Source organism: Sinohyriopsis cumingii, chromosome 3 (genome assembly GCF_028554795.1).
Source record: "Sinohyriopsis cumingii isolate HCF-2022 chromosome 3, ASM2855479v2, whole genome shotgun sequence".
Lineage (NCBI taxonomy): Eukaryota > Metazoa > Mollusca > Bivalvia > Unionida > Unionidae > Sinohyriopsis > Sinohyriopsis cumingii.
In genome coordinates, this window is record NC_142963.1 from 92897451 (window position 1) to 92910982 (window position 13532).

The 13532-nt window shown below is 34.4% G+C and overlaps 1 protein-coding gene across 1 annotated transcript in view; it reads right to left on the minus strand.

Moving 5' to 3' along the window:
* LOC149803288 (dynein axonemal assembly factor 5-like) overlaps nucleotides 1–13532 on the minus strand; it is a 58276-nt gene that overhangs the window by 17965 nt on the left and 26779 nt on the right. Inside the window, exons 4-7 of the mRNA XM_089952977.1 lie at nucleotides 11382–11614; nucleotides 5829–6038; nucleotides 2295–2438; nucleotides 1125–1293 (exon numbers count right to left, since the gene is read on the minus strand). Of these exons, the coding sequence (XP_089809103.1) occupies nucleotides 1125–1293; nucleotides 2295–2438; nucleotides 5829–6038; nucleotides 11382–11614 (756 nt within the window). The remainder of the gene's footprint in view (nucleotides 1–1124; nucleotides 1294–2294; nucleotides 2439–5828; nucleotides 6039–11381; nucleotides 11615–13532) is intronic.

Below are 13532 nucleotides of genomic sequence, written 5' to 3' on the forward strand. Positions count from 1 at the left end.
CATCCAGGACATCAGAGGCAAATTGTAGAAAAAAAAGAGCTGATAACTATATTTTTATACTTTTTATAGATCTGATGATTCATTCATTGCATTTTTGGAAGCTGGTATTACCTACTCTGGCAAGGTTAATTTTCTCTGTTTTAATAACTGCTGAAGTTGGTGTCCTATGGACCAATTCAGGCTTTATTTTTCTAGCACATTATAGCAGTCATTTAGGTCAGCTGCATGCTTATAGCTCATGCACATTTTCCACAAGTATGTCAAGAAATTTCAGCCACAGTAAATGAAAGAAGCAGAAAGGTATGCCAACATTCTCTACACTGTATATGTTGCAAATGCAAACATCTTCACCTTACACCTGTCACTCTGTCAGAACTATTAAATATCTTTAGAGTGCCACTAATAAGAGAAAGCAAAACAATGGAATATACAGGTGAAATTGTTTTGCTGGGCATATAGTGAAGTGGGTGATATATTAAGACAAATGATGGAGATATAATTGAAATGACCATTTTAATTAGAATAAATGATCATTTTCATGATATAACATAAAACAGGTCGAGTACTGAGATGAACTGTAAGTACTATAAACCACTGAACAAGCAGTGAAGATGGCGCTGATTAATTTATTGTACAGTGAAAAAAGTTAGAGAACTGAAATGCAAGAGGATACAAAAAAAAAAAGAATAGCATACTTTCCCAAGGTAATAAAATATCAAAGAATCACTGAAACTAATATAAAAAAAAACAAGTGGGTGGTATTTGTGAGGCTTTGTGAAAGAGTAGGCTTACAAGGCATAAGTGGAAATAGTAAATGACAACTGATAAGACTTGATACTGATCTTTCAGTCTGAATAGGAAGATCACTCTTGTCTGACTTCTGTCTTGGCGAGCAAATAACTTTTTAAGTTTTGTTGCTAGAACAAGGCAAAAGATGTGATGGATGTCTTTCTTAGCACGGGATGTTCCAAAAGTATTATAATCGGGTACTGTACCACCACAAGAAAAGTATATCCTCAAATTTCTTAACATATTTCATTTTGTGAGTCTAAACAATCAAATTAATCACTGATAAATGCCACATATAGAGGCAACTAAGTGAAAATTAACTACAATAAACTAACCAGCTTCCTGAAGTAGTGTGTCCATGATCAGTCTTTCCACGGAGTATGTGTTCCACATAGTGTATGTGTCCTGGAAACTGTCCAGCAGAGGCCTAGTGTAAGTCCTGTACAGCTCCTGCTTACTTCCAAACTTCAAGGTTAAAGCCAACTCATCAAGCATTTTGTAGGCCTATGGACAAACAGCACATAGTAAAGGATAAAGCACTTTCAGCACATATATATATATATATATATATATATATATATATATATATATATATATATATATATAAGAATATCAGTCAATAAATATTTCAGCATTCTACATTTAAAGCTAAAAATGTTTGCCATTAGAATTTTTATTAAGACATGGCTAGTGTCAGTTGTTTTTGGCTTGGCAAGATTATTCAATTAAACAGAATCACCATTTAAAAGATACTGACATGGATGGATAGACAGAAAAACAAATGCATGCATACAAATGTACATGCATGCATATGCACACACATGTAGATGGCTAGATGGGGGATATATTTATTGTTGTTAGTAACCTAATTAGACAAAAAATGCAACTGAGAGTTAAATTCTTTATGAATACTGCTAACAGGTTTTGGAACAACTGTACAAATTAAACCTTGAACACCAGAATGATTTAAAGCTAGGTAAGAATGATATAGAGTTACATCAGTATAAATTTTGTTTCCATTACTTTCATAACATACTGTACATCACAAGATGTTATCATCATGAAATTTTTCACAACGTTGTAAATTCCGTATATACATGACACAATTTTTGCAAATAAGAACTCTTCAATATTTTATCATAAGCTCTCTTTAATACTGTTTCACATATTGTTTGGTGATAAATATTTTTTTGTGAATTTGCTTCCCTCAAAAAAATTTGCAAAGCCTTTATGCTCACTAAAATTGTCTGATTTTCAGCAGTATGTTCCATAGGTAACTTACTTCTTAAGAAAACATACATTATACATCCACTAAAAGTGCAAAAAGACTGGAATACCTGTGCTTGTTACTGACACTAGATAAAGATTACATATTTAACAGCATATCCTTTTAACAATTTAACTTCAAACAAAACTTTATTGGTCTCAATACTACTTGTTGCCATGCACACACACAAACACACACACACACACAAAGACAGACACACATATACACACTCTTTTACCTTTTCCTTGATAACTTCCCCTTGCTGAATAGCTAGGATTGTGTGGAGAAGATTGAACAAATACTGACTAGTATCAACTAAGTCTTCCTGGGCTACAGTGATCAGTGATTCCACACAGGACAGTAGGTTAATCTGCATCTTGGGCTGAAATTATGAATAAATAGATCTTATACAAAAAATTGGACCACATGCTAATCATACCATTATGATTTATATATCTGATATATATTTAATTCTTCAACAATCAATACAAATTTAAACAGTATCAACAGAGCTTACATTGTATTTGATGAGTCCAAGTGCAAAATGCACAGACCCAGATCTGCTGTCACATAATGTGCCACCAGATCTAGGTCTATGCAGTCTGTTTGGAGTAGTCAGTAAAACAAAGAATACAGAACCTGATCTGCTAGCACATTATGTGATGGCAGATCAGGGTCTATTCTGTTTGCAGTTGGATCCAACCTGTAAGCAAGTATATACAGTAACTGCTGTAAGAGTAAAAGCATATATTATCTGTTACAACTTTCTGCAAAACATAATGTAAGACAAGAATGTAATGTAAGCAAGAAGTGATTGCCAATTCAAAAATGCCTACATCTATATTCTGAACACTGGCATGACAGTGAAAAATAAATAAAAGACCAAGTTTGACCAATATAAATATATAACCAGGTAACTTCTGCTAGACCAGATTAAAATTTAATGTGTTGACAATAATTCAGAATATTTCTTTCATTTGTTTTTCATTCTTCCTTTTTGTGTGTCTTGGACACTGGTATCATTAATGCAAGACTCTAGTATTTGTGAATGTTGAAAGAAGAGGAAATCCTTTGTGAAGATAACATATATATATATATATATATATATATATATATATATATATATATATATATATATATATATATATATATATATATATATTCGGGGTGCATGATAATATCAAATACCAGTATATTGTGGTATTAAACCAACAATACAATAATTTCGACATAGCTTTCTTATATCGATATGGTGCAATATTGAAATATATTTTGATAAGAAGCAGCAAATGAACACATTATTATTATAAATTAATATTAGCCATATTTCACAACTTATAATAGTTTCTGACTGACACTGACCTATTGAATTCCATACCTTTACCTCTGGTAATCAGCTTCAGTAACATTTCTATTTCCTGAGCAGATGCAGCATGGGTAATCAGAAGTTACATGTCTGTGAATCTTCATCCTTTTTAAGCTGTAACTTATCTTTGTCAACAAATAAGCACCTTGCTGACATTGCTGACTAACTGACACTGACCTTCAGCTACACGTATTTCAAGTATGGCTGAGTATGACCTGGTGCAAAATTTAAAAGTGCAGTCTGCCATATGGAATCATTTTGCATTAAGAAAGAGTAAAAGGAATGGGAAAATTGATGAGGCAATTGCTGTGTACTGACTATGTGATGCTCATGTTAAGTTTTCTGGCAGAAATACTAATCTAGTGTACCACATGAACAAGAACCATCCCGGGAAATGTGATAATTACACTGATCCCTGCTAATGCAGTTTGTCATGTGAAGACACTTCCGATCTTTCTAAAGCTAAAACATCGCAGCCAATCCAGAGAACCATACCAGGGCTCATTGGTGCAAAATACCCCTTGCATTCTTCTTGTGCCTTATATATAACTGACAAAGTGTGCATATTTATAATAAAGGATATGTGTCCATACTGAATAGTGGATTCGCCAGAGTTTAGAGACCTTTTACATACCCTTGACCCCTGATATATATGTTCCAGATAGAAAGCAGTTTGCAGAGGTGATCATTCCTCAAAAATATGCTCAAGTCAAGGTACTGGTATCAGAAGACCTACGAAATGCTGAGAAGGTTGCTTTGACAACAGATAGTTGGACGTCGAGGTCAAATGAATCATATCTGACAATCACGTCAACTCACATTGATAAAAATTGGAAGCTGATAAACTATGTTCTTCAAACGCGGCCCATGTAAGAAGGACACACAGGTCAGAATATAGCTGCTGTGGTTCATGAGGCCCTCAGAGAATGGGAAATACAGTCTATCCCCATATCACCTATTGTATCAGACAATGCATCAAACATGAACAAGGCAGGTACTCTTTTAGGATGCAACTTTCACATCAAGTGTTATGCACATATAATTAATTTAGATGCACAAAAGTGTCTCAAGATCAGACACATCGAAATTCTCCTCAGCAGGATTTGTCAAATAGTTGGGTTCTTCCACCGAAGCACAACTACAGCAGCTAAACTGAGAAGCCAGGCTGAATTGTTGGGTCTACTGGATCATAAGCTTATAGCTGACATGCGCACTAAAACTTCTTAAAGTGGTGACAACCACCCTTTGTGCCAAGTCAGTTCCAACCATTTCTGTTATCATGCCTCTCCTTCGCAACCTTATTGACAGCATTTTCCAACATAGCAATGAGGACTCTCCAGTAATAGCTCAGACGAAAAGGGCTGTGGTTGATGATCTTCAGGATAGATACACTCATCAAGAAGAAACTACCATTGCTGCTGCCTTGGATCCACGTTTTAAAGCCTTACCTTTCCTCAGCAATGCATGAAGGAATGAAATCTTTACCAAAATTTTGCAGAATGCATCAGAAATCATTGTTAGAGTGAAGGCTGAACATGACACTGATCACTCACCTGTGGGTGATACTGGGCAGCCAGAACTGCCACCTTTACTACAGCTAACCGAGCAGTTATGTGTGTCTGCCAATTCTGCTGCTAAGGATACTCAACCAGTTTGCAAGAAGCTCAAGTCAGACATTGGTCAGAGTGATGATAGATAAAGGTACCTGTTGTTCTGGCATGCAAGAACTTCTTGGTGATGTCTACATAACTGGTGTTGAGACTTCAAAAACAAAAATGGAAGAACTAGATGAAGAGCTTAAGAACCATAGAGTGTTTCTGCCAATTCACTTGACTTAAAATCCTCTTTCATGGTGGAAAAATCATGAGCAAAGATTTCCTAGATTAGGTAAGCTTGCTAAATCCTTATTGTGCATCCCAGCAACAAGTGTCCCTTCTGAGAGGGTGTTCTCCACTGCTGGAGACATAGTAAATGCACAATGTTCAGCCCTAAAACCAAATAATGTTGATGCTCTAATCTTCTTTAAAAAAAATACGATGTAAGTTCCATCATGTGATTTTCAAGGCAGTTCAGTTTGAACTACACTGGGTAAAGTGACAATGAAAAGACCCACCTGCAGTTTTATACATTTTATGTTTTTCAAATAGTAAACCACAAACTGTGAACCATTCAGACAAAAGACTTAAATTGTAACTCTATTTCTGTGTTAGACTGCAACTACTGTAGTGCATTTTATTCATTTTCTCTACTGTATTTTAATTATGTCACTAAATAATTTTAAGTAATTTTTTTGCAGTTTGCATTCATTATATTTCAATAAATAGACAGTAATCTGTAATTCTTCCTTAAATCAATATATTGCAATATAATTTTTAATTCAATACCCACCCTAATATATATATATACCTGTAAAGAGTGGCAAATATCTGGCAGTGTGATGGCGTCACAGATCATGGGTAAGTACGGTCTCAGTTTTGTCCTCTCAGAGCCATAGATGACAGGGGAAAGAACCATAAGTCCAGTGTATGACTGGGAACTCTTCAAGTAGGAAATAATCATTTTGCACCAGACCTCTGGCTCAACAAAGTAACCAATCAACTCAGCTGCCTTCTGTATCTGAAAAAACAATTATTTAAAACATAAGTTCTATGACTCTTTATGGTACAAATGACAACAAATTGAAATCCAGTGACCACAAATGGAAGTTCACATTAATGTCCTAAAGATTAGTAAATGTAATAAGAAAAGAATACCAAAGTGATCACCATTAATCCTATGTCTACTGACTGGTATATTTTCCATACTGTGGAGAATTATGTAGGAGCAATAACAACAATATTGTGTCATGTAATGGAAATGGGCTTTACAAAAAGGCATTTGCACATTCTTTGCCTGTGCAAATGGAGTGGTTTTCTATTGTCTGATTGAAATATTTATTTCTTCAGTGAATATTTAACAAATATTTTATGTTACGAAGATGTCATAAGGAAGAATTCTACTTCACTGCCTTCTTTAATTTTACTGTTCTGAAATTTCCATCTGCTGTCTAAATACTCATATGCAGTAAACCATGAGGAAGTAAAAAAATAAACTGAAAATGAAGGATTTTCAGTTGGTCCATTATGAAGATGATACATATTACAATGGAAATTTTCTTCACAAGTAGTGCTTTGCACAGCTGAAGCTGCACTTGCTATAAACTGACTAGAAAAATATTGTGCAATTGACTCACATAATTATACCCATGCTTTTCCTGCATTCTGTCCCACCTCTACCCCCACCACCACAATGGAAATAATTCTACAGTCAAAACAATGAATAAACCCTCTGAAAATTGTGTGGGTATACAAAGAATGATCAAGATGCATATCTACTGATAATGACCATATTATGTACACATTTTCAAAGCAATCATGTACACATTTTCAAAGCAATCAAATAAAAATTGCAATAGTTACATTTGCAAAAAACTGGCAGTATACTGCACCCAGCTACAAGTAAAAAAGGTCAATAACCTGTACAAAATAATGTGGGAGCACAATCATGTGGCAATATGCATACCTTTTGATGATGAAAACAATGGGAACATAATTTCAAAGTAACTCATTAAAATAAATTTCAAGGCACACTGAGTTTGCAAGATTCTGTCTTACATTACATTCAGCAATTAGGGCAATTAACTCTGACAGAAATTATGAGAGCACAGAGATTTGCTGATATAAGCATTTCTAGAGGAGGACAATATCATGTTACAAAGTTTCATGGTGATGAAATGAAATTTATGAGACTATTGACATTCACAAAATTCTGTCATACACTACAATCCAACTCCAAGTCAAAAAGACTAAAAACTTGGACAAAAGTTATAGGAACACTGTGATTTGTCGACATGAACACCTTCAGATGCTGACAACAATATACACCAAGTTTCACAGTGATACATCAGAAACTGCTGGGCTAGTTGCATTCACAGACTTTGTCATACACCTTATTTAGCTGCAAGACAAAAAATGTAATAATTCCAATAACAAGAGTCCCTCAAAGGGACTGACACTCTTCTGGCCACAAAAAGAATTTCCAGCATTTTAAGGTAAGACCATTTATTCTTTTTAATTGCTGAGTGTTCAAACCATTCCTAATATTGCGAAGCAATAAGATTTTCAAATAAGCCACTGTTGCTGCCTATTGGATGTAAGATCAGCACCATTTTTATTTAGGAAACTGGACACCATTAGAAGACTTTGGTTGAAAACTCCATATTGATACAGCCCATTCAGGGGAATTAGAGACAAGAATTCCAGCATATTTGTTGAGACAATCATATCTGAGGTCAGATCCGCATCATTTTCATTCAGGACCAACTAGATATTATAACTAGTCTTCTGGCAGCCAGTATATTTGGTGGGGGAAGAAACCAGAAAAAAAACCAACAAACCACAGGAAGCAACTAGCAAGCTTAATCAAGTATCCACATTTAACTGAACCAAGACTCAAACCCATGCAGATAGAGGTGAGATGTCAGTGATCTGTAAAGGCAAGTGCCTTACACCTCTCTGCCACCCAAGCCCCAAATAGTCTTCCAATCAGAAGTAGTGACAAGATTTTCAAAATGGCTGCCATAGTGGCCATATTAGAAATGATACTGGCACACTTCTGATTCAGGACCAGCAAGGCATGATAAGTAGTCTTCAAGGAAACCCCATGTTGATATGACCATCCATTCAAGAGGAGTAGCGACACTCTTTTAATTATGGACCAACTAGATCTTGGGATGAATGTGTGTGAAGTTTTACTTAAATCCTTCAAGTAGTTTAGAAGCAGTAGCAATAACAGACAATCAACCAACAAGCCATCCCAATAGTTTTCCTGGTCTATAAACAGTGAAACTAAAAACTGGAGGTCAGTAACTTCTTGACATTTACATCTTCACAAATGGTAATTATCGGTAAAAAATTTGGTAATCCAATGAAATCTAAGACCATTAAAATTCAACAGATTCTTCATACACTACATTGTGCTTCAAGCCAGAAAGGGCAATAACTCTAAGAAAAATTGCAATAATTTGTTGATGTGTACATCCTTCAATGATGATCATTTACCTAGTTTCTTGAAGATCCAATGAAAAATGTGAGACAAGTTGTATTCATAAAACTTTGTCAGACTGTATTCAACTGCATGTCAGAAAAGCCAATAAACCTTATACAAGACAATGGAGCATAGTGACTTCTTTATTTATATATTATATACATCTTTGTGTCATGACCTTAATATTAACCTAGTTTTATCACAATCATCCCAATCCACCAAAAACTTGTCCAGTTTGTTGCATTTTACATGACTGGAAAGACTGATACTTGAATAAAGTTATTCTATCCAGCCAATTTCTTCACTTCATAAATTCCTAACAGTGTCCCAAGTATGTTAAAATCTTGATTGAGTTCCAAGCATTTATTCTCTTGGATACTTTCAATGATACCTTAATTATTAATGTATGACAAGGGGCCTTAAATTAATCAACATTAATTTATGTAGCTTTTTATTGAACATTTGTCAACCAATGAACTAAACTATACAAGGTTTCCTTGTCATGTTTGATTTCATCTAGAAAAATGAGACAATGTCAACACAAATCACAGACTGCATTTGTTCAGGACAAGTTTGTGAAACAACAACCTCCCTGACAAATTTCCACCATTAAGCTTATGAATATTCCTTGTTTATATGTTTAATTATATTGAATTTATCACTCCATGAAATGGTAAATATGTCACTTGTGATATTCTGAAATCATGCAGCAAGAACCACTGTTTTAAATTTAAATACAAATTGTTTTTATGATCCATGTTATAATGTTTTTTTTTTGTAATTATTACTAACTTACCTTTATAACTTACTAAAGCCCAGGGAAAAAAAACAACAATAATTTAAACAACATGACCAATTAAATATATACAGGATCAGTTGCTTTTCAAAGTTACTGCAACTGCTGGCCATTATAAGGTTTTCATCAGTTTCACATACTACAGAGACAATCCAAATTTTGAACTGTGAATCTAAAACAAGGCACCAGAATTTTAGAAGAAGGGATTCTACAAATTTTATGCAACAGATTCTGTAAGAAACATGATTTTCAATATAAGCTTAATGTATATATAAGTGTATACAAGCACTGTGGGCAATTTCTGTACTCATGCATGACATGATTTGTATAAAGCAAGTCTCAAAATCTGTTCAGATCTCCAACATGAGTTTCTCATACACAATTCATTTGGCATAAAAATATGTCTCACTACTTAAAATGCTATTTTTTCAAGGAAAACAATACAAGTTGATGTAGTATTTATAGGTTCTTGTAAAGGAAAATATGAACAAGTTTTTCTGAGCTATACTGCACAATGTCAGAAATACAGTATTGCTATAATAAAAAAAACAAGTTCATATTTTCCCACCTTTTATTATATACTCATTACCTAAGACTGAATTTCTGCTATGTTCCAAAGTAAATACAAAAGCTTAGTTTGACAAATAAAAAGTAACAGTATTCATGTGCACATAGCACCACCCTGTGACCTTTAATCTTGGTAGCATACCACACACTGAGCCATTCGTTACAAAAAGTAATCTTACTCTCATTTGCTCAAAACTGAAATTTAGAGTCATAATGTAAATGATTGCAACTTAAAACAACTTTTCCAGTTGCTCTGGAATGAGGGGAATTTTATTTTTCTAATGATCCTGCAAAATTCTGCATTTTTAGTTGTGATATATTCAAGTTATTAGCTGGATCGACTCCAAACAATGTACATGTGGCAGTGGCCTTGATTCAAGCACATTTCTATTCTGTCATTTACAGTTTAGAACCGTAAGGTGGGAAAAATATGAATTGAAACACACAAGATGCAGGATTAAATATTGTTTGTTGAGGAATATCAGATTAATTTAGTTTTGGAGTGCAGTAAATTTTCTTTTGGAATGTGATTTGTGTTGGAATCATAGTCTAAATTTGCAGTTCTGTGCTGTGAATCAATTTCTGTAACCTATGTCATTCTGAATAACAGAAATAACCTAGAATGTATATCTTGTGAAAATTCAAGATGCAAAAATGTAAGTATATCTATTGCCATTGTTATTACCAGCTATAGATGACATATTTTTGATACCATATCAACTGCATTCTCTCTGTTTGAGGGATCCCAGCTATTTACGTAATGTATGACTTGTACTATAACTCCAAACATTTTCTCAAAAACAAGAAAAATGGGGAAAAGTGCAAAGCAGCTGGAGTGTGACAGCCCATTTTGTCAATGGAAATAAGGCTTATTTGTCATACTGGCTTACTGGCTCTGAGGCACTTGCTTTTCTGACAAAATCTGCCTCCTTCAGTTGCATATTTTTTTTAATTTAGTGCTTGGACTGACTTGTAAAATGGGACATCTCTGAGGGATGACAGGATAGCCCTTGGACTTACTATGGTATTTTGTTTAGCCTGAACCATTCAATCTGCAAATAGTTAAAACAGTTCTCCTAAATAAGTGTTTAAATGATCATAATGGTATTTTCAATACTGCATATCTCAAATTTATTGATGACATCACGAATATCACATTCAGTTCTTTGCTTAGTTGAAAGAATCTTTCAACACTCAATGAACTAATCAACATTGTCAACTTTATCATCTCTACTTTCAAATGAAGCAAACAGCTAAAGTTCATCCACTGACAAATCTGATAATTCAAAAGCTCTGGCATCTGCTGCATGAGCATACATTTTTTGTTCACATTCAAAAGGAGTTCCTAACACATGACACTATTCTTTGACACACAAGTTGTGCAGTAAGAAACAGTGCAGTATGGAGAAATACTGCCTGATTCTGACAGTGCACAGTTAATGGCATAAAATAATTGCAAACGAAGAAGGAAAAAGTCAGGATAAATTTACATAAAAGATACCATTACATACATCATTAGTGACTCTCTGATCTTCATCTGCACATGCCTTGTACATGCCTGACAGCAAAATCTCCATGTGCTGGGTTATGTACTCCTCGGAATTCAGCAGTAACATGTACAACAGTGAAGCAGACTTTATGCGTGTCTCCAGGACCCAATCTACGACATCCTTCATTAAACCAGGCAGAATACGTGACACATTGCGGAACATCAAGACCCTGCATCCTAGATTGGGTCTTTCAACTGAAATATAGAGAATTCGTATCAAAACTCCATGAATTCTTAACTATATTACTTGCCTTAGAGTAAATCAGAATACCTGGACATCATTCAATAGTAGCAAAAGGCAGTAGTGATCAGGAACAAATTTAATGTGAACATTTTCAAAAGAAATTCTTTGACATAATCATTATTCTCATATCTGTAACTGTTTATATTACTTTCGATGCATACATTCAGGATATTACATGAGTACTAAACTGTAATTTCAAACTAAATTTATGAAAAGAGACAAATAATTTCTATATTTGGCAAGCAAAAAGTTGAAATTATTTGAGTTTCATAAATTTCATCTGAAATGAGTGAAAATGTTAGAGTCTGCTTATATCATGACGAAATATACTTATTTTATTTGACTAAACCACAGAATAGTATAATGAAAATTACTTTAAAATACATTCAGATACCTTGAACATTACAACTTTCCTCTGGATGACATAACATCATTTGTAATGCATGAGGTGATATGACATTGTTAGAAATATGACAATTATGATATGGGTATGTTAACATAAATAACAATGCAGTCATGTGATAATACTTAAGCAGGTATGCTCCTTGCCAAATTCATTAAAATTTCTTCCTTGCTAACATTTTTTGAATTTATTTAGCAATATTATCTCACATTCAAATCCCATCATTACACTTTTACCCTGCTGTTGTTGTTGTGGGGGTTTAACGCCATTTTTCAGCACAAAATAGGCGTTACATGGCAGCCAGTATGAATGGTGGAAGAAGAACCCAGAAAAACCCTGGAAAGAACCACCGACCCATGAGAAGCTATTAGCAAGCTTTCTCACATACCCATATTAGCCAAGCCCGAGACTTGAACCCACATAGATAGAGGTGAGATAGCAATGATCCGTCACTTTTACCCTGAAAAGTCTACTTAAGGTACATCAGCAAATTTACTCTCATTTAGATATTGATTCCAATATATGATGCTAGAATTCCAATTTTACAGTGCTCCCTCTAATGTGTGGATCACGGGAACCATAAAAAATGCAGTTTTATATGTAAAGTCACCTTATACTTGCACAACTGACTGATATAAAGGAAGGCTGCACTGCATAATGGAATCTGTTTCTTCACAAAACCAACCAAAAGTCACCATTTAAAATGAGGTGAACAAAAATGTAAAACTAAAAGAAATTTCACAGCTGTCAGCATCAGCAAAGACCTACATGTGACATCAAACAAAATAATCAAACAGCAATGAAAAAAGTAAATTAGTCAATATCATTGATGCACTGAAAATACCCAAATTATATGAGGTGCGATGGTATACTTAGAAATTTACAATACCATGGAACTATACTGTAGTAGATAAAAATATATTTCACATTTATGCAACAGATTTTTGTTCATCAATTAGGTAAAATTAGAACCAAGAGATAAATTATGACATAAAAAAACTTAAACTACAAGAGCGGCTAGAAATGTGTCCATAAAACAAAAATGTCCATGCCAAAACGATTTAAATAAATGGCATATTTTTAAGTCAAATAGGGGCATACATATAATTTGAAAAATGGTGAAAATCACACTTCACCCAGACCACTGTAATATAAAGCCTAATATATGTGTGAGTGTGATTTGGATTTTTAACGTAACTTGAACAATATTTCAGTCAAATCACTACAAAGTCTGCTGTGAGCCAGTTTATTGTGATGTCTAGCAATAGGGCATCATGCTGCAGACATGTAGCATGTTGTCCCACACAGTGACATTATCCTGACACCAGGCTGACCAGTCCTAACACTAACCTCTTAATGATGAGTGCCAAGTGAGGCAGCTGCTAGTACCATTTATGAGTCTTTGGTATGACTTGGCTGGGGTTTGAACCTGTGACCTTCCCCATCCAAGGTGGCTGTTCTAACTA